This window comes from Equus quagga, unplaced genomic scaffold (genome assembly GCF_021613505.1).
Source record: "Equus quagga isolate Etosha38 unplaced genomic scaffold, UCLA_HA_Equagga_1.0 HiC_scaffold_68_RagTag, whole genome shotgun sequence".
NCBI classification, from domain to species: Eukaryota; Metazoa; Chordata; class Mammalia; order Perissodactyla; family Equidae; genus Equus; species Equus quagga.
The window spans coordinates 270,346-292,584 of NW_025794381.1; the positions used below are offsets into that span (position 1 = coordinate 270,346).

At 38.1% G+C, this 22,239-nt stretch overlaps 1 protein-coding gene across 1 annotated transcript; it reads right to left on the bottom strand.

Moving 5' to 3' along the window:
- Positions 1 to 5,861: 5,861 nt before the first annotated feature.
- Positions 5,862 to 11,984, bottom strand: LOC124232501 (SLA class II histocompatibility antigen, DQ haplotype D alpha chain-like). The gene is made up of 5 exons (XM_046649462.1): positions 11,851 to 11,984; positions 7,498 to 7,746; positions 6,756 to 7,037; positions 6,339 to 6,513; positions 5,862 to 6,171 (listed from the first exon to the last, which is right to left on the bottom strand). The coding sequence occupies exons 1-4, from the start codon at positions 11,930 to 11,932 to the stop codon at positions 6,359 to 6,361; spliced, it is 768 nt and encodes a 255-aa protein (XP_046505418.1). The 5' UTR covers positions 11,933 to 11,984; the 3' UTR covers positions 5,862 to 6,171; positions 6,339 to 6,358.
- Positions 11,985 to 22,239: the final 10,255 nt, after the last annotated feature.

Here is a 22,239-nt window from a genome sequence, read left to right on the forward strand (position 1 = left end):
TAATTTAAATATATTTATTTCTGTGTCTTCTTCTCTTACGTGTGGCAATGTCTTCTTTACCCATTCTTGAAAGATGAAGATATTAGCATCACTAACTTTTCTTTCCCCTCTCCTTTACTCTCCACTTGCGAAATTGAGGGATCTGAACTTCTTTTTATATTGTCAAAGCCGAAAATATTGACATTCTACTATAATAATGTCTTTGTGCTTTGCTCATAGCTTAATTCTAAGCTGAAAAAAAGTTGTTTATCACTTTATAAATATCACTTACGTAGTCAAGCATTTTAGGCTCGCCACTGAGCTACTGTACTTGGATCTCTTTTCAGTGGCGTCCTGGGTTGAATCCACTATTTCTTGGAATCCTCGCCTTCCTATTTCCTGAATAACAACCTCACTTACTAAGTCATATTCTTAATCAGCTTCCAATAAAACTATGTGTGGTAAGTAAATTTTATATTCTTTCATGTCTAACAGTATTTTTATTCTTTCTTAATGCTTGATTGTGATTTTGAAAAGGTATACATTTATTAATTATAATAATTTTCCTTTAGAATTTCCAAGATAGAAATATCTGGCAGTTTGACTTTTTCTCTGTTGTCAGATTATTTTATATTCCCCCATTGGGATATTTTATGATCTTCCTTTAACCCTTGAGGTTCTGAAAGTTTTAAAGTGATGTATTTAGGGATGAAGCTTTTTTCATTAATCTTTCTAAATATAGAGCAGTTCCATTCTATGTAAAGAATAAGATCCTTTCTATCTGGAAAATTTTACCTTATTATTTGTTTTCATAATTTTCTCCCTTCATTTTCTGTACTTCTCTCTCTAGCTCTGTTACTTGGTGTTGACTTCCTGGGTCTATTCTCTATGTCTTATGTTTTCTACCATATATCACATTTCTTTGTCTTCTTTTTCTTCTTCTCTTTGTGAGGAAGATTGGCCCTGAGCTAACATCTATTGCCAATCTTCCTCTTTTCTTTTTCCCCCTCCCCAAATCTCCAGTAGATAGTTGTAGGTCATTCTAGTTCTTCAGTGTGGGATGCCACCACAGCATGGCCTGACAAGTGGTGTGTAGGTCTGTGCCCAGTATCCAAACCTGTGAACCCAGGCTGCTGAAGCAGAGCACGCTAACTCAACCACTCGGCCATGAGGCCAGACCTCTCTTTGTCTTCTTTTTAATTTGGGGAGATTTTGATTTAACTTTCTTACTTTTCTATTAAATTTTCCATTTTTTTAGCCCCCTATTATTACTTTTATAGATGCAATATCTCTTCACTCTTAAGAATTCTAATTAGAAATACATTAAATAACTTGTTTGCTCCTACATGAACTTTCTCTATTAAGTCTGTGATAATTTTCATTTTATTCTCATCTTCTGTTTCATATTGCAAGATTTTCTCAAACATTTGCTCTGCCCTCCTTAACCTTGTGCTTCACATGCTATACACCATCTTATTTCATCTCAAGGTACATTTCTTCAGGTCTTCTCTAAACTCTACCAAATTATACTTGGTTTCTGTACAATACTCTCCCATGTTACCCTGTTCTTTTCTTTTGTAAATTCTTCAGAGTTTGTAATTATGTTTGTGGAATTATTTCATATGCATATATTTCCTTCTACTGAAGTGTAATTCTTTGAAGACAATGAATGTATCTGTTTTCACATTGTTCTATTACACTCAGAGCATTGTATGTCATATATCACAGCATTGGTACTCAATGACCATTTTTGCAGTATTGATTGAATTATCTAATATATTAACAAGGTTTGGGGCTTAGTTCAACCAATGATAAAGGGGGCATTACTTTTCTTCGCTTTGCTATTATTCCTTGTTGCATACATATTCTCTAGGGTTGCATTTCTGAGAGGTTCCAGTAGTCTGGAGCAGCATTTGGATACTCAGGGTTTCCTAAGTGTGATAAAAATGAAGAAAAGTTTAAAAACCAACATAACTTCAAACAAAAGCCTTCTTTTACTCCTTTTTTTGGCTTTCCTGGAATACATTTTTTTTTAACTTTGTATTATGGAAAATTTCAACTATATACAATAGTAGGGAGTATAGTAACATGTATTAACAGTCGAGCTATAAGAATTGTTAATTCATGGGCAATATTGCAAACCCATCCAGTTACTCTTACATACACACTGGATTATTTTGAAGATAATCTCAGGCATCATATAACTATAAATGTAAATATAAACATAAATATTTTTATGAAAATATGCTGACTTTTTAGAAACATAAAAATAATGTCATTACCACACCTAAAACTAGATAGTTTGTTAATACAGTGTTCAATTGTTTTGATTTGATTTTTAACATTTGTTTTGTTTGAAGATGAATCCAAACTTTTTTTAACATTTTTTTTTAATATGAATGCCTAGCATTTGGTTGATGTAGTTTTTCTGTTTTTTTTTTTAAAGATTTTATTTATTTCCTTTTTCTCCCCAAAGCCCCCCGGTACATAGTTGTGTATTCTTCGTTGTGGGCTCTTCCAGTTGTGGCACGTGGGACGCTGCCCCAGCATGGTCCGATGAGCAGTGCCATGTCCGCGCCCAGGATTCGAACCAACGAAACACTGGGCCGCCTGCAGCGGAGCGCGCGAACTTAACCACTCGGCCACGGGGCAGCCCCAGTTTTTCTGTTTTTTTAATGTATGGTTTCTCTGTTCTCTATTTTTCCTTGAAAATTATTTGCTGAAGAAATGGAGTTGTTTGTTTAGTAGAACTTCCCATATTCTGGATCTTGCTGGTTGCACCCCTGTGGTGTCATTTACTATGGGATTTGTGATTGGGGCTCCAGAAAATAACAAGAACACCAACGGATAAAATTTACTAACTGCTTACTGTGTGCCGGGAAGTGTGTAAAGTGCTTGTTTTGTAATAAAATATTTAATATTTTATTTGTATGTGGTAAGTACAAACCCGATATATTTTATGTGATTTTTAAAGTATGTAAATTTTAAATAGTATGATAGTAAATACTAATAAAGTCACACTTTATGCACACAACCTGAAATAATTCAAATAGCTCAGATAATTGTTTAAGAATCACATAATTTAAAATCATGAGGTCTGATTTCCAACTTTCTTTATCGTAATATCATGTGGTGATCCCAATTTTAGCTTTGAGATGATAAAAAGAAATATTTGCTCTTATTTTTTAAATTTTTTAAATTTTTAAATTTTTAAATTTATTTTAATTCTGCTTTTTTAAAATTATGCAAAATTCATTCATGAATGAATCCCTTTAATAAAAGGCAACTACCTTTAAATTTGCTCTCCTTAGGACTTCATGGGGAAGGAGTCTGAGGTGGGCAGCATTTATGTATTTCTGGGACACTGGTCATAATGCCATTCACTATAACCCTTTTATTACTATAACACACACAGACCATCTCCAAAATTCTAGGTTCCTGTTTTATGAATTATTGAAACTTACATAAAACTTTTTTGAAATCCTATTGCCAAAAACTTCTCAGCACGTTTGTGCATTTTTAAGTGATCTACATTTTTATTTCTATGCTAAACATTTTATTTTATACATTTGATATCATAATTGCTGATCTTTTCTAGTTTTAAACATCTACACTTTAGAGCAGTTTTAGGTTCACGACGAAATTAAATGGAAGATATAGAGAGTTGCCATGTGCCCCCTGCTTCCACCATGCATAACTTCCCCCACTAGCAACGTCTCTTATCAGACTGGTGCATTTGTTACAATTGATGAACCTACATTGATACATCATTATCAAAGTCCATAGTTTACGTTAGGGTTCACTCTTGGTGTTGTACATTCTGTGAGTTTGGACAAATAATGACATGTATCCAGTATTATACTATCCTACCAAGTAGTTTCACTGCCCTAAAAATCCTGTACGCTCTATTACCTACATTTTCGGGATCACCTCTGGTTTAGATTCCCTGCATTTACTAATTCCTAGTCTGCATTTTTAATTATTCTCTTGCTTCTACCACACAGGTAGCTTTTAATCTCCCCCACCTCCTGCCCAAAGTAAACATGCATAAACATCTGTTGCATATAACATAGCTTGACTAAAAATTTATAGGCCGTAAGGAAGGGACATATCTTTTATCAGAAAATAAAAACTCAAAGTCAAATATTACAACTTGCTCTTGAGTTCTCTTAGCACCCCTTTCACCAATGATATGTCACTGACCACTATACCCTATCTATTCTCTCAGCCTAACCCAATCTCAGCCTCTCTCATTCTAAAAATAAAATCCTCCAATTAGCATATGGAAAGAAATTCATCCATAGCTCCATGTTTGAATCTCTTAAGTTATTAAAGGGCTCAGAAAAACAAAAGTGTTTTTCATATACAATCCATTCTTTCTAATGATTTAATTATGGATATAACTAATAACTTTTTTATGTATTTGTATACTATGTGTGGGACACTGCCTATATATTAAGATTATTCAAATTCTGATCATAACTCTGCAGGGAATGTATTATCACTCCCACATTATGGATGAGAAAAATATAGCTCAGAAATGTTGGATACTTTACCTAATGTTATAAAGTTTAAAACACTAGCTATAAAGTGCTGAGTCCTGGATTTGGTCTTCAGTTTATTTGCATCAAACTATGCCGTATCAAGTACTTTGTTAATATCATGTCTTTTTTCCCTATTATATTTTAAGCTCACTAATGCAGATGACATGGACAGAGACAGCCTCGTACATTTTATAGCTTTTCCATAATACCATCCTAGGTGCAATGTATGGACTCAGTAATTGCAGAGTGGAACGACTAAGGCAACATGACTAAAACTACTTCAAAGGGTAAAACTCTAAGTCAGGTTACATACAATCAAGAGTGACGTCTTGGACACACTCAGGAAAGCCAGAGAATCCCATCTGTTGATCAGTTTCCTCTGCAAGGGTTTCCACTAGGACACAGTGAATCCAGAGGAGGATGCAACATCCATAGCTGCTGCTACATTATCTCATTCATGTTGTCCCTTCTGGGATTTCCCTCTTATAGGCTTATGCTTTCCTTATTGTGGAAGGGTAAGGGACGGGGCCTGGGGATATGGGGTGTTTTGCTATTTCCTAGGGCACACGGAGATGCACAGGGATTCAGTGAGCCTGGTTTAGGCTTATCGCCTAGAGACCTCCTGCTCTACTGTCCCTTGTATGCCATTGTGGCACAGGAAACGCTATGTGGTTGTCTAGCAGAAATTCATGTAGGAGGTGAGGCAAGCTACACCTGTATTCTAGGGACCCTAAATGTGTCTATGGTTTCTACTCTCATCCCTCTTCCCATTGTTACTAATCCTAAGTAAGGACAAAGTATTTCATCCTTCTCAGATACCCCCATTATTGTTTTATTTTAATGCTTTCCTAATGCTCTAGCTTCCGTTTCTTTTCCTGCCTAGAGAATTCTTATATCTTCAGTTGTGAGGAGGGAAGAAGAAAGCTTCTTTTAGCATCATTCGTTCTTCAAAAGTTAAACATTTTGGAAACCAATTTGGACTTTTGGTACTTTTGAGATTCAAAATTCCTTTCTCCTAATTTATTTCCCTCTTATAACTTTTAAAAGCTACATTAAAATGAGTACAGATGTATTTCTTACATTTTAATTTCTGTTCTAAAAGAAGTACACAAAAGGTAGAGGGTATATATCATTTTCATTGATGTCCAAATTGGGGGTGGGAACAAAAGGAAGAGACAAATATTAGCCTCTGGCAAGATATAAAATATTATCAGTCTCTACTTGTTTCCTCCTTGTTATTGGGCATGAAAAATGATCTGGGAAATGAGATTAAAGGTAGCATAAGGGGCCATGGTTCTGGTCAGCCCCGAGATGAAAGACAGAAAAAAATTCAATAAAGACATCAAAAAGTGGGATTTATTGTTTATATAGAGACATTCTTTTGGGGTCACTGAGGGATTAGGTAGTAGAGTAGGATACTCCAGGGTTCCCATAATAGGTAACAATTGAGAAAAGAAAAACTTAGGAGGTCAGGGGGAGAATTTTGAGAGATATGTGAGTTCTGTGAGGACACAGCACCTTAAGTCCCACAGAAGAAGTGAGAGGAGGAGTGTAGGAAGAGAGAAGGAATATGATGAACTTGACCATAAAAATAGTGCTAAGTCACCCAACATGTCCACTCTTCTGCTCTCATAGATGGGCAATGTACCTGCAACAGGACAGACATGAGATCAGTGGGGCATAGGGGGCTCCTCTGCCGTCATCATGCTGTTTTCCAGTTCTACAACTTTTCAACCACATTTATGTCCACAAGCTCCTCCCACTTTCCTTCCTCCTGTACTGTGTGTCTCCAGTCTAATAAATCTGAATCCTTACCTTTTCTTCTAGGATGTGACTCACAAGGGCCCTTGGTGTCTGGAGGTACTACCTGAGCGCAGGCCTTGGATAATGAAGACAGTGCCCACCACGATGCCCACGAGGCCCACAGCCAACCCCAGGGCACAGACCACAGTCTCTGTCAGCTCTGACATAGGCGTTGGAATCTCAGCTTCTGTGAAAGTGAAGTTATGAAAGTCAGAATACAGAGCGTTTCTGTGCATGTCTGTGGGATGGTGGGGAGGGGTTGGTTCTGGAAAGACTTAGGGCACAAGGCTTAAGGAGGGGAGTGAAGTCTACCATTAGAAACCCTTGAAGTGTTAAGTTTAGGACCATGATAGTAAGGGTATTATAGGCAGTATGTTCCGGACTTGACAGAGAAAAGAAGTCTCCAAAAGGAGTGGAACTCATACATACCCCAGTGTTTCAGAAGTGGCTCATCCAGGCCCCAGTGCTCCACCTTGCAGTCATAAATATCATCAGCAGAAGGGAGGAAGGTGAGGAAATTGATCTTGAAGAAGGAATGATCACTCTTGGGGAGGAAGCTTGTGTCAGAAACACCTTCTGTTACTGAGTTCCCATTCTTCAACCATGTGACATTGATCACAGGAGGAAAGATGTTGTCCACAAGACAGATGAGGGTGTTCGGCTGACCCAGCATCACAGGAGACTTGGAAAACACAGTCACCTCAGGAACCTCTATGGTGAAGAAACAGCACTGGTGTGAACTGAGAATAGCTCTGCCCTGAGGTTCTGCATTGCATCCTGGAAGAGCTCTCCCACCAACATTTCCCCATATGATAGTGGAAGAGTTCTTGCTTCCCTTCTGCTTGGGAACCCCAATACCTTGCCTCTGCTTTATCCCTGTTCCCTTCTTTCTGTGGACCTGCTTGTTAAGGTAGGAGGTCTATAGGACCTCTCCTTGAAAGATTCAAGGATTGTGTTATAGGAGGAAGGATCCTTGTATTATATGGAAATATAATTTGTAAGGAGGGAGAGGATGAGAGTTCAGTAATTATCATGAGAAAATCTGGAGACTCTTTGGAAAGGAGAGAGTTTTATAGAGTTGTGAAGGATATCTATTCCTAGGGAAGAAGGGAGTGAGGCCTGGTATGAAGGGATAGATTCAGTAAAGAATGACAGAATGCTGAACACATACTATTGGTAGCAGCAGAAGTGTTGGAGCGTTTAATGATGATTTCCAGGTTGTGTTTTAACGTAGCAATGTTTCTCAGTGCACCCTGTGGGTCAAAACGTCTAAGTTGGCTGAACAAAGGCAGCTGCCAGACTGTCTCCTTCTTCTCCAGGTCCACGTAGAACTCCTCGTCTCCATCAAATTCATGAGTATATTGTCCAGAGGGACCATAAGACTGGTAGACATTTGTGCCATAGGAGGCAACGTGGTCAGCTGATAAGTGAAGGTGAGGAGCAGGAAGGTGGAAAACAGAGGAAGAGAAAACAACTTTATCAAACAAAGTGACAGAAGAAACTGACTTTCAAATATTGTGGGCTTCATCTTTAGCACAGTCTCTAAGCAAAATTCCCAGCACCTTTTTCCTTCCCCCTCAGTGTTGGTAGTTGTCCAGTTAGAACCCAGTCTGTCTTTCCACTATAATGTATGCTCCATGTTGCAAAATTTGATGGGTGTGTTTACTGCTGTTCCCTGCATGCCTAGCTCAGCACCTGGCACATCCTAGGCTTATGATAAAGACTGTAATGAGATTAAAGAAGGAATGAATGAATTATCATGGTATTAGCTTTCTACCCTAGAGATTCAGTTTACTTCCCTCTGCTTCATAAATTTCTCTCTCGCTTGATCCTTTCATGAGTTAATAACATGTTCATTATGGTTCCTTTCTCCCCTCAGGACTGGCTCAGAGCAGAACATTTTCTATACAGAGATTCCTTGCTCATTTTTTTGATCAAGGAAAAGCACACAGGATCTTTTTATTTTAAAAGAGTTTCCTCTAACTATTATCAGGTATTAGAAAGATTATGACAAGGATAGCGACAATACTACAAAAATACATTAAAAATACGCAATGCTTCTAAGCTCTCTGTTTTGTTAACAGTAATGATCCTTAAGGGAGAGCACCTGATTCCTTCTGAAAAAAAATGGAAGCTTTATTAGATTTTGGCTTTCTTTTATTCCTTACTCCTCTTTATTTTTCTTGAAAGAGGTTACTGAACCTCTCCATTTTCTGACTCAACACTTATATTCATTGAGGACTCAAGGTAGACCCTTTCCCTTGATTGGACAATGTACTTACCTGAGGATACCAAAGCAGAATGGCAGCCAGTACAGTATGACTCCACCCACATCAGCCTAACTGGATAATTTTGTCAAGACATATACAAGCCTTTTACTATTTCATCTTTCCTTTCTTCCTCATTTACTGAGCATCAGTGAGGTTTCAGACATTTTGAGGAGCAGGGAGAAAAACACCAATCAGCATGTCTCTGCCTGCAAGGAGCTTATTGAATAGTGGGAGAGCCAGGTAAGTAAAGAAGCCAATATGTTACATTGTGATAAGTTCAGTGATGAGAAAACCAACAGTCTTATAACCCAACATCCTCCACAAATACCACATTTTCCAATCAAACCAAACTATATTATCTTTTCATGTTCCTTGGTCTTTTTTCTTTTTTTTTTTTTTTTTTTTGAGGAAGATTAGCCCTGAGCTAACATCTGCTGCCAATCCTCCTCTTTTTGCTGAGGTAGACTGGCCCTGAGCTAACATCCGTGCCCATCTTCCTCTACTTTATATGTGGGACGCCTACCACAGTGTGGCTTGCCAAGCAGTGCCATGTCCGTACCCGGGATCCAAACCGGCGAACCCCAGGCCTCAGAACCAGAATGTGGGCACTTAACCACTGCGCCACCGGGCCAGCCCCCTCTTTGGTCTTTGAAGAGGTCTATTTTTCTCTTTGAAATGAAGTTATATTTGAAGATTTTCCAGAAACCTCCAATTTTCTTGAAGTTTCTGCTTAGTTACCAACATTTTAGCTAAGTTCTCTTGTTAAACAGGTTTTGTACCATATTATGACCTCCAACCCCTCCATCTCAATGTCCTGCTCTCTAGATTTGTCTATTCCTCACCCAGCTCACTCCCTTCCCTATCCAGCATGAACCCCTCAGTTGATCATTTAAAGGGCCCTCTAACAAAGCCTCTTTATCCTTGCAATAAATCCCTTTCAAACATGAATATATGCAATTACTCTTTTCATCTCGTACTTGTTCGGGGTTCTGACTGTTGATGAAGAACAGCACAGTGCTGGGCCAACTGAACCAATTCACTTTTATAGTTTTAGCCTCAGCTGGGGCCACTGTCTTGCTCCCCAGTGGCCCTTCTGCTTTTCTGCACCATGTCCTTTCCCTCACTAATCTGTGCACACTCTAGGGGGCAGACAGCAAGTCTTTTCACTTTTGAATTCTCAAAACCTAGTGCACTGTATGCTTGAAAATGTGTATTGAATGTCAACTGTTATTCTTGAGGATCACAGAGATTTCTGGAAGACTGACAGGCACAGAGGTTGCAGAACCATATGAAAGTCAGGATCAGCAATGACCAAGACTTCATTATGACTTGTGAGCCCTAAGCACTGCTGCTTTCATGGACCCCTTCCTCCATAAAAATATTACAAGTCACATTTTAATGACAAAATTGGTACAAAGGTAAATCAAATCCAGGCTACATAAAAAACTAAAACATTTTATTCTACCCTGGAAGTCTAGTTTTTCTTCTAATTTTAAAAGAAATTAACACATTTTTATGGGGCACTAAAGGCATTGCAGATCTTCAGCACTGTGCCCACTGTGCCTAATGTGTAAGTCAAGCCTGAGCAGGGCATCCTGGTGTGAAGAAGGAAAACTTGGAAGTGCTCTGGAGAAGCAGGTGAAACTTCTACCACCAAACAAATTAGGCTGGGAGCAGCCATGGTTAATAAAGTTGCTGAAGATTAAAGTAACCTCCATTTCACTTCCTATTTGAACTATTTGGCTTTTCTACTTTGGTTTTTGCAAACCCGCTCTTCATGTCTATAAAACAACAGGGAAAAGAGCCAGAGACAGGTCCTGGCAGGAAAGAAGAATAGGGTAATATATGAAGAGAGGGTGGAAAGAGGTGGACAGCAAAGATAGAGGGGCCTAAGGGAACAAATAATTAACGTGTGCTTGCCCAGTTTTTCCCTTATAGGTCTTGATTAGGTGAGGAGAAAGATAGGTAATTTGGGCTGATGATTTGAGAATAATATAATTTAATTCACCAAGTTTTTCATGATAAAGTTCTCAATTTTAAAATAAAAACAAGTACTCTCTACTTTGCTAAAGAAAAGAAATTATGAAGCTACCCCTATAATAGTAATAATTAAATAACAAGAATGATCATTGACATTTATATGTTTTCATTACTTGGAAAGCATTTCTACATACTTGTTTTATTTGATTATGTGTGAGGTGACACATATGAGGTGACTGAGATTAAGTGAGGACCACATGGTAAAATAACTTGTCTAAAGGCATTCAGCTGGGCACATTTACCCACACCTCACCTGTGCCAGTTCCCACCATGGAAATGTGTGCAAATCTGAGACAAAGAAAAGGACACCCTTCTTTAAAGCTACATAATATATGTAATTCATGAAACTGTTTACCCCAAGATAAACTATAGGAGAAATATATAAAAAGCTTCAGGGGCCAGCCTGGTGGCACGGCAGTTAAGTGCACACATTCCATTTTGGCAGCCTGGGATTTGCAGGTTCAGATCCCGGGTGCACACATGGCACTGCTTGGCAAACCAGGTTGTGATAGGCGTCCCACATATAAAGCAGAGGAAGATGGACATGGATGTTAGTTCAGGGCCAGTCTTCCTCAGCAGAAAGAGGAGGATTGGCAGTAGTTAGCTCAGGGCTAACCTTCCTCAAAAAAAAAAAAAAAAAAGCTTCAATAGTTGTTCGGGGCAAGCCTGGTGGCATAGTGATGAGTTCATGCATTCCACTTTGGCAACCTGGGATTGGCAGGTTTGGATCCCAGGCGTGGACCTAGCACCGCTCCTCAGGCCGTGCTGTGGTGGCATCCCACATAAAATAGAGGAAGACTGGCACAGATGTCAGCTCAGGGCCAATCTTCCTCACACACAAAAAACTTGTTCAGAGAAATTTGGGAGCAACAGTTCATGAAATTTTAGAAACAAAACATCCACTTGTGAAAACACCTCTTATCTTTGAGGCAATCGTGAATGAATGCCATAGAGCCCCCAAGGCTATATTCACTGGATCCGATATCAGAAACAGAATAATGTCCTTGGTGAACTCTGCAACAGCACAGGTAGTAAAGAGAGCGGGTTGTGACTCTAGTTTCCTGATGGAGGAACAACCATAATTTTTAGATCTGCTTAACATTGAGAATGCCTTTAAAGAATCTCTCTGATTTCTGTGCCTATCTTTATCTTTTTTCCCTTCCAATTCCCTGTTTCCCAAGACTAGTCCCCTCATCCCTTCACCGTGCACTCACCCACAATGTCTTCACCTCCACTTGGGCTCATCAAGGTGGTTAGGGCGAGGGACCCCAGAATCAGAGCTCTGTTTAGGATCATCCTCTTCTCAGGGTGGTCTCAGCAGTTGCTGTTCTGAGTTGCAGAGCTGTGGTGAGGACCAAGCTGAGAAAGAACTCTAAAGACACCCAAACCAAACCCTCCCAGATTAGGTTCTAGCCAATCAGAAAAATCCTCTGTGATGACACTGCAGTTGCCAGTTGAAGACTTTATACTAAGAGGCCTGAAACGGATTGGGAAATCCCCTGGTTCTGATGCAGGCTCCACTCAAAGAGGACCTGAGGCAATTTTCTGTGGAAGGACAGATGGTATTAAATCAAATCTTCTCACATGTGTGTATCCCACTACTGGCTAGAAGGGTGGGAATTTCTGAGCTGTCTCACAGATAGATGAGGTCATCACTAATATGATGTCCTTCGGGATTTTGTGGGTTACAATCTCCAAGAATTCTCCCCTGAGTAGGTCCCCCTCCCTGGTAGTTCCCATTCCCTCCTTTTTCCTTGGCTTCTATACGTGGCTTGGCTGCCTTTCTTTTTGCTTCCATAGTGTGTATGGAATTCTCTAAATTTTGAGTTGACTCACTCACCAAGGGAATCTCTGCAGGCAGTAGCCAAGGAATACCTTTGCCTTTTCTCCTTACATAAATCTAGTTGAGTAAGTTTTTCTTCTCATACTCTCAAAAGCTTCAATATTTGCACCCAGGGCAATAAAAGGAGTTATAATATCATGTTGCTGCCTGCAGTAACTGCATGATCTTTCACCTGAATTTTTTCCCTGCCTTGAGTATTCTTTGTGCTCTGTGTTTCAGTGCTGCATCTCTACATTTAAACAAAATTTGGAAACATTGATTACATTAAAGAAAGTTCTGGCTGGCTTAATCTATGATTTTTACTGTTTTTTATTCTTTAGTTTAAGAACTTCAAGTCAAATGTTGGAAGTGGAATGAGGGAAATTGCTGTGACTTAGAAAAGTGGTTTTCTTCCCTTAACCTACTGGATCTTTTCATAGTCTTTATCCTGAGACATTAATATTCCAGAGATTTGTGAGGGATTAGGGATTGAGCTAAGGTCAAAGGTAGTCATTGGAGGGAGACTTTCTTTTTCAGAAGAATCAATTTTCTGTACGTTATGGAAGTCACAAGTTAATGGGGGTTCCATTTAGAATCAATTGCCCTGACCCTGTTCAATGGTCCTCAGTTTCTCAACACTCTGTCTTACCTCACAGTGACAAAAACTGTAAAGATGGGTGAAACAGAAAAAGCCTTGGCATCTGGGAGCTACCTAATACTATTAACTAGGCCTTGGCGATGCCAGGAGCTGGCCTGGTGCTCACAGCTCGGTTTTAGTGTTTTCCTGCATAACATAAACAGTCATAGAACGACAGTATCATACAGCCATACTGTGACCATAATGGGTCACAACAGAAAACAAAGCTGCTCAGTAATCATGTCTGAACACAGACAAAACAAGAACATTGTCCAGACCAAAAAATGACCAACCAGACCTCTCTCCTAGATAATATGAATGACTGCTTCTTCTTTACCATTTATAGCTTTAGCCTCAGTATAGTCTTCCTTCCTCTAGGTAAGATTTCTTAAGATACAAAATTATGTAATTACCCCACTCCACCACCCACCTTCTGACAGAATCCAATTGAGAGCAAAGTCTCTAGTTCTTAAAGCCTCCTCAAAATCACCTAACACAAACCCAGAACCTATGAATTTAATAGTCAGTTTTATGTGTTGGCTAAGTTATAATCACCAGTTACTCAATCAATCATCAATGTTCTGTAAATGTGATTAAAGTCCACAATCAGTCGACTTTAAGTAACAGAGGTTATCCAGGATAATGTGGGTAGACAAGATCGAATCAGTTGAAGTCTCAGGAGCAGAGCTGAGGCTTCCCTGAGGGACAAGAGATTCTACTGCAACCTTGCAGCTTCAGCCTGTGCTGAGAGTTCCAGCCTGCCCTTGCTGACGATGGCCTAACCCATCCATCTTTAATTTGCCCACTCCACCCTCATGATTCTGTAAACTAATTCCTTGCAAGAATTCTTTTAATAGATATCTCCTGTGAATTCTGCTTCTTTAGTTCTAAAACCCTCTTTCTGAGATGCCTCATGATTCCCCCTGAGGAGTTTACTCCCTCACTGCAATGAACAATAAAACCAACTTGTTCATCCATAGGGGTGCCCTGAGGGTCTTTGGCTGGAGGCATTAACAGCTCCTCATTAGGTTGTTGTGAAGAATATAGATATACTGCACTTGGAATGAAAAATTCCTAGGACTCTTCAAATATACTTGTCATATTTTAATATCCTCTCCATTTTATAAGGAGGACATTGAAACTCAGAGAGGTGAATGAATTTGCCCAGGGTCACACAGCTGGTAAGTGGCAGAACAAAAATGTGACAAGGACAAGCCATGATTCTCTCCTGGGAGAGAGGGTCTCCTTCCATATGAATTCAGAATTCAGTGCCCTAACATAACTAGGATAGACACTTGACCCTATAGGTGGCCTTATCATTCTTTCTAGCCTCTGCCATTTTGAACCAAGAGGATTTTTGAGGTTGCACTTGAGATGTGCTCCATTTACCATGCAGAAGTCTCTTTTCTGTGCAATAAATAACATGTTTCTATGCTTTTTCCTGGATCCAGACTTACCTGACTTGTATCTTGCAGAAATTGCTTAGGATTTGGGCGAATAGACAAAACCTTTCTTGATGATGCTTTATAATTTCACCTACTAATATTACAGTTAAAAAAATTCAGCTCGAAGTAGGTAGTTAGTGTGTTAAACATTTAGGATCAGAATTACATCTTGGATGAGAAGTTGAAGGTCCAGTCTCAGGTCTCACACCCTGTGGGATGAAGCAAGGCACTGTCATTAACTAAGAGATAGGAGATGAGCTCTCTGTCTTTAACCTGACTCTGTCTCTCCTCTTCCTGCTTCATCCAGCTATCACATATTGAGCCTTGTTCTAGTCACTTCTGTCTTCAGGTCATAATCTTAACATAAGGTAAAATTATTAGTGAATTAGACTCAGACAGAGGAATGGTGTACCATTTTGACAAAATTAATTTGTTACTTTCGTCTAATGTTGCCTTTGTCTAGTAAGAAAACAAAAGGCCCTTTTCATAAATTAATGGTGGAAATAAAATTTGGAGTTTAAAATATTACTTTGTCCACCAATTTTCTTAAAAAGCACTGATTTACATGCCATTGATTTAATAATTGTAATTGTCAATATAAATGGAATATGTCATTAAAATTTACATCTTTGTGACCCCTCTAAGAAATTATTTAGACAGAACTCACGTTAATTCTAATTAACATTTATAACACTCTCTAAGAACCTGTGTATTTTCAAATTCTTTAGTTCTAACTTTCAACTATTTTGCCCTGATAGAACTCTAATTATTATGCACTGATAAAGTTTTACTATAAAGGCCAAGAGGTCCACTGTCTTGAAGTAAAGGTGCTTCACAATACCAGAGGCCAGAGTAGCAAAGTGAAAAGATGGGCTTTGTAATCAAATAAATAAGTACTCAATATTGCTTTTGATTTTATCAGATGCCTCACCTTGGGCAAGTTACTCAAAATATGTAAGCGTTCTTTTCTATGAAATGGGATAAAAACTATTGTGTGATAGTTAATATGATGAATAAAATTATAAGAAGAAATTATAAGGTTTATATACAGTCCAGTGCCTAGCACATAGCAAGTATTCCCAAATGATAACTAATATGTAATGATGGTGCAAAAGTGGTATGCGTTCAATAGAACCGTACTTGAAATTTTAAACTTTGATCTTTTCCCGGGCTAGGAATATGTAGTGGGATACTTGATCTCTCTCATGATACTGGGCAGAGGCAGCAAGCCACAGCTCCCAGTCAGCCAAGCGATCAAGAGAGTAAATAACTGATATACTTACAATCATTCTGTACCCATCCAACCATTCTGTTGCTCATTTTCAGCACAGTATTCAACGAATTACATGAGATATTCAACACTTTATGATAAAATATACTTTGTGTTAGTTGATTTTGCCCAGCTGTAGGCTAATATAAGTGTTCTGAGCATGTTTAAGGTAGGCTAGTCTAAGCTATGATGTTTGGTAGGTTAAGTACATTTTAGACATTTTTTCAACTCGATTACTGACATGTAACCCCATTGTAAGTCAAGGAAGATCTTTATAAGATAATATTTATACTATATAAATATTAATGATAATATCATTCCTAGGCCAATGACAGTCCATAACTTTTCCCTCATTCATCCAATCTTCTCCCTGTGGCAGTCCAGGCACATGGGAGCCTGGGAGCCACAGAAGCACTAAGAAGCTCCCTGGAAAAGAGAATTTCTTTGAAGAGAGTTGCATCAAATTTTTCTATGTAATAATCTACCCCAAACTTTAATGACTTGAAGCAAGGATTTATTATTTTCTCTTGATTCTGTGCTAGGCCTATTTGGGCAGTATTTATGTTCTGGGCTGGACTCAGCTGTTCTAAAGTGGGCTCCCTCACATGTCTGTGGCTTCAATTGGTTCAGCTGGGACTGCGGGGCCTCCCCCCTCCCCCATGTAAGTTCATCAGCGAGCAGGCTGACTGAAGCTTATTCACAGGTGCTGGAAGGCCTCCTAGTACAAGAAAGAAAATGTAGGGCCTGTTGAGTTTAAACTTGGACTCATAACATCACTTCCACTACATTCTATTAGTCAAAGCAAGTCACAGTACCAGCTCTAATCAACAAGTGGGTTAGCAGATTGCATTTCTTGACAGAACAAGCTCAAAGAATTTGTGACTATTTTTTTCAATTTACCACAAATGTCCTCTGGCTTTTGAGTGTATAAAGAAGTTTGGTGTGTGAGAGTTGGAGTGCCTCCATATGTGAAATGAATTCCACCCACTCACCTTCCTGTCACTGTTTTACTTTTTCTCCATTGAAAACAGAGCACAGCTTTCTCAATTCCAATATGCTCAAAATGCTGTGATTTATTTTCACAAAGATTCTTTTAGAGTTTTGCAGATGAAAACACAGAAACTTGGACAATTGTAAGTAATCTTGTGGTCACCAAGCATGTTATTCTGATACAAAGGCCTGTGTGTTGATACCCTGTCACATGTTATCACAATGATAAAGTTAATGAAACAGATGAATCTTACAAAGACAATTCTGTTTTTCATTAAATATCATTCCCACTGATTCTTTACCACCAAGAACTCCTATGTTATGAGCTAGTTGCTTTAGATGACTCTCTTAAATAAACTGCTCCCTAATAGTTTTCCACTGAAAAATATACAGCATTATCTCCATGTCAAGATCTACTCTCACCATAGCTCAAGGGAACTCTTCAGCTGAACTGAATAGGTTATTTGATGAGGACTTTGTGTTGACATTATAGCATATAGTAAACAAATGCTTCTTGAGTTGAACTGAAGCCCTGAATTCATCTGAATCAGGTTACAGACTGACTTCCTGGAGACAGATGATGTTCTTCAGCTTCAGTGGTCACCAGTTCTCTTCCCAGGAGCTCGCCAATCCTAATGTATTTACTGTGAACATTCATTGTGCAGAAATCTTAACTTAGCATTAGTCAGAAAACAAAGAAAAAGAATATTAAATGAAAACTTTATTATTTTTTGAAGATAAAGTACACAAAATATTTATTGTTGTAAATTTTATACAAACATATGACTGTGTACTTTGTTTTTATACACATTTTTAAAATTTTAAGTTTTTATTGTGCTTACATTGGTTTATAACATTATATAAATTTCAGGCGTACATCATTATATTTCAATTTCTATGTAGATTACATCATGTTCACTACCCAAAAACTAATTGCAATCCATCACCACATCTATGTACCTAATCCTCCCTTTTATCCTCTTCCCTCCCGCATTCCCCTCTGGCAACCATCAGTCCAATCTCTGTCGTGATTGTTGTTGTTTTTATCTTCTACTTATGGTTGAGATCATACAGCATTTGACTTTCTCCCTCTGACTTATTACACTTAGCATAATACACTTAAAGTCCATCCATGTTGTCACAAATGGCCAGATTGCATCATTTTTTATGGCTGAATAGTATTCTTTTGTGTATAAATACCACATCTTCTTTATTCATTTGCCCCTTGATGGGCACCTAGGTTGCTTCCAAGTCTTGGCTATTGTGTATAATGCTGCAATGAACATAGGGGTGCAGGTATCTTTATGCCTTTGCCTTTTCAAGTTCTTTGGAAAGATACCCAGCAGTGGAATAGCTGGATCATATGGTAGATCTATTCTTAACTTTCTGAGGATACTCCATACTGCTTTCCGTAGTGGCTGCACCAGTTTGCACTCCCACCAGCAGAGTATTAGGGTTCCCTTCTCTCCACATCCTCTCCAACACTTGTTGTTTCCTGTCTTGTTTATTATAGCCATCCTGACCAGAGTGAGGTGATATCTCATTGTAGTTTTGATTTGGCTTTACCTGGTAGCTGATGTTGAACATCTTTTCATATGCCTGTTAGCCATCTGTATATCTTCTTTGGAGAGATCTCTGTTTAGATCATTTGCCCATTTTTTAATTGGGTTGTTACTTTTCTTGTTGTTGAGATGTATGAGTTCTTTGTATATTTTGGATATTTACCCCTTATCTGATATATGGGTTGTAAACATCTCCCAATTGTTAGGTTGTCTTTTTGTTTTGTTCATGTTTTCTTTTGCTGTGCAGAAGTTTTTTAGTTTCATGTAGTCCAATTTGTTCATTTTTTCTTTTGTTTCCCTTGCCCGGTCAGACATGGTACTTGAAAATATGCTGCTGAGACCAATGTCAAAGAGCGTACTGCCTATGTTTTCTTCTGGAAGTTTCATGGTTGCGGGTCTTACATTCAAGTCTTTAGTCCATTTTGAGTTGATTCTTGTGCATGGTGTAAGTTAATGGTGTACTTTCATTGTTTTACATGTGGCTGTCCAGTTTTCCCAACACCATTTGTTGAAGAGACTCTCCTTTCTCCCATTGTATGCTCTTGGCTCCCTTGTTGAATATTGGCTGTCCATAAATGTGTTTCTGGGCTCTAAATTCTGTTCCATTGATTGGTGTGTCTGTTTTAGTGCCAGTCCAATGCTGTTTTGGTTACTGTAGCTTTGTAGTATATTTTGAAGTCAGGGAGTGTGATTCCTCCAGCTTTGTTCTTTTTTCTCAGGAATCCTTTGGTTTTTCAGGGTCTTTTGTTGTTCCATATGAATTTTAGGATTCTTTCTTCTATTTCTGTTGAAAGTGTTGGAAGTTTGATAGGGATTGCATTGAATCTGTAGATTGCTTGAGGAAGTATGGACATTTTAACAATGTTAATTCTTCCAATCCAAGAGCACGGAATATCATTCCGTTTCTTCGTGTTTTCTTCAATTTCTTTCAACAATGTTCTGTAGTTTTCAATGTACAGACCTTCTACCTCTTTGGTTAAGTTTATTCATAGGTATTTTATTCTTTTTGTTGCCATTGTACATAGGATTGGATTCTTAATTTGTCTTTCTGCTACTTCGTCTTTAGTGTATAGAAACACAACCAATTTTTGTAGGTTGATTTTGTATCCTGCGACTTGACTGCATTCATTTATTTCTAAAAGTTTTTTAGTGGATTCTTTAGGGTTTTCTATATATAAAATCATGTCATCTGCAAAGAGTGACAGTTTCACTTCCCTTTTCCAATATGGATCCCTTTTATTTCTTTTTCTTGCCTGATTTCTCTGGCTAGGACTTCCAGTACTATGTTAAATAAGAGTGGCGAAAGTGGCATCCTTGTCTGGTTCTTCTTATTAGAGGGATAACTTTCAGTATTTCTCTGTTGAGAATGATATTTGCTGTGGGTTTGTCATATATAGCCTTTATTATGTTGAGGTATTTTTCTTCCATATCCATTTTATTTAGATTTTTTATCATAAATGGATGCTATATCTTGTCACTTTCTCTGCATCTATTGAGATGATCATGTGATTTTTATTCTTCATTTTGTTAATGTGATGTATCACGTTGATAGATTTGTGGATGTTGAATCATCCCTGCATCCCTGGAATCAAACCCACTTGATCATGGTGTATGGTCTTTTAAATGTATTATTGTATTCAACTTTCTAGTATTTTCTTGAGGATTTTTGCATCAATGTTCATCAGTGATATTGGCCTGTAATTTTCTATTTTTGTGGCGTCCTTGTCTGGTTTTGGTATCAGGATAATGTCGGCTTCCTGGAATGAGTTAGGAAGCCTCCCTGTCTCTTCAATTTTATGGAATAGTTTGAGAAGGATAGGTATTAAGTCTTCTTTGAGTGTTTGGTAGAATTCACTGGGGAAGGCATCTGGTCCTGGTCTTTTATTTTGGGGGAGATTTTTGATTGTATTTCAATCTCCTTACTGGTGATCAGTCTATTCAAATTCCCTGCTTCTTCTTGGTCCAGTTTTGGAAGGTTGTATGTTTCTAAGAATTTGTCCATTTCTTCTATATTATCCAATTTGTTGGCATATAACTTTTCATAGTATTCTCTTATTATCTTTTGTATTTCTGAGGTGTCTGTTGTAATTTCTCCACTTTCATTTCTAATTTTATTTATTTGAGACTTCTCTTTTATTCTTGATGAGTCTAGCTAGGGGTTTGTCAATTTTGTTTATTTTTTCAAGGAAACAACTCTTGGTTTCATTAATGTTTTCTACTTTTTTTTAGTGTCTATTTCCTTTATTTCTGCTCTGACATTTATTATTTCCTTCCTTCTGCTTATTTTTGGTTTTGATTATTCTTCTTTTTCCAGTAGCTTTAGATGTGCTGTTAGATTGCTTATTTGGGGTTTTTCTTTGTTGAGGTAGGCCTGAATTGCTAGAAACTTCCCTCTTAGAACTGCTTTTGCTGTATCCCATAGATTTTGGCATGTTGTATTTTCATTTTCATTTGTCTCCAGGAATGTTTTCATTTCTCCTTTGATTTCTTCATTGACCAAATTGTTGTTCAGTAGCATTTTGTTTAATCTCCACATTTTTGTGGCTTTTCTGGTTTTCTTCTTGTAGTTGATTTCTAGGTTCATACCTTTGTGGTCAGAAAAGATGCATGGTATTATTTTGATCTTCTTAAATTTATTGAGACTTGTTTTGTGGCCTAATATGTGATCAATCCTGGAGAATGTTCTATGTGCATTTGAGAAGAATGTATATTCCGTGGTTTTGGGGATGGAGTGATCTATATATATTCACTAAGTCCACCTGGTATAATGCATCGTTTAAGGCCAGTGTTTCCTTATTGATGTTCTGTTTGAATGATCTATCCATTGGTGTAAGTGGAGTGTCAAAGACCCCTACTGTTATTGTGTTACTTTCTATTTCTCCTTTTATATTTGTTAATAGTTGCTTTATATATTTAGATGTTCCTATGTTGGCTGCATTGATATTTACAAGTGTTATATCTTCTTGAAGGATTTTTCCCTTTATCATTATATAGTGCCTTTCTTTGTCTCTTGTTACAGTCTTTGTTTTAAAGTCTATTTGGTCTCATATAAGTATTGCTACCCCCAATTTCTTTTCTCTGCCATTTGCATGGAATATCTTTTTCCATCTTCCCCCTTGCAGTTTGTCAGTGTCTTTAGGTCTGAAGTGTGTCTCTTGTGTTCAGCATATATATGGGTCATTTTTTATCCAATTGGCAACCCTATGGCCTTCAATTGGAGCAGTTAGTCCATTGACATTTAAAGGAGCTATTGATAAATATGCATTTATTGCCATTTTGTTTCTTTTTTTCTGGGTGTTTTAGTAGTTCTTCTCTCTTCTTTTCTTTTCCTCTTGCTCTCTTCCGTTGTGGTTTGACGGTTTTCTTCAGTAATATGTTTGATTTCTTTTGTCTTACTAATTTGCTTACTTATTATTATTGTTATTCTGATTTTGATAACCATGAGGATCCTAAATAATATTCTATGTATATAACAGTCTATATTGAGCTGATAGACTCCTTAGCTTGAACTCTTTCTAAAAGCTCTACTTTTCACTCCCCTCCTCCCACATTTCATGTTTTTGAAATCATATCTAATCTCTTGTTTTGTGTGTGTCTATCCATTACCCTCTTATCATTGAAACAGGTAGTTTTGGCACTTTTGTGTTTTTTTTTAAGATTTTTTTCATTTTTCTCCCCAAAGCCCCCCAGTACATAGTTGTATGTTCTTCCTTGTGGGTCCTTTTAGTTGTCGCATGTGGGATGCTGCCTCAGCGTGGTTTGATGAACAGTGCCATGTCTGCGCCCAGTGTTCAAACTAACGAAACACTGGGCTGCCTGCAGCAGAGCGCATGAACTTAACCACTCGGCCATGGGGCCAGCCCTGGCACTTTTGTCT

Excerpts from the sequence above, each read along its gene's own strand:
- LOC124232501 (XM_046649462.1), bottom strand. The coding sequence starts at position 11,932 with ATGATCCTAAACAGAGCTCTGATTCTGGGGTCCCTCGCCCTAACCACC. Across the intron at positions 7,747-11,850 it reads TGGAGGTGAAGACATTGTGG|CTGACCACGTTGCCTCCTAT; the intron begins GTGAGTGCACGG and ends TTCACTTATCAG. Across the intron at positions 6,514-6,755 it reads GCCACTTCTGAAACACTGGG|AAGCTGAGATTCCAACGCCT; the intron begins GTATGTATGAGT and ends TCACTTTCACAG.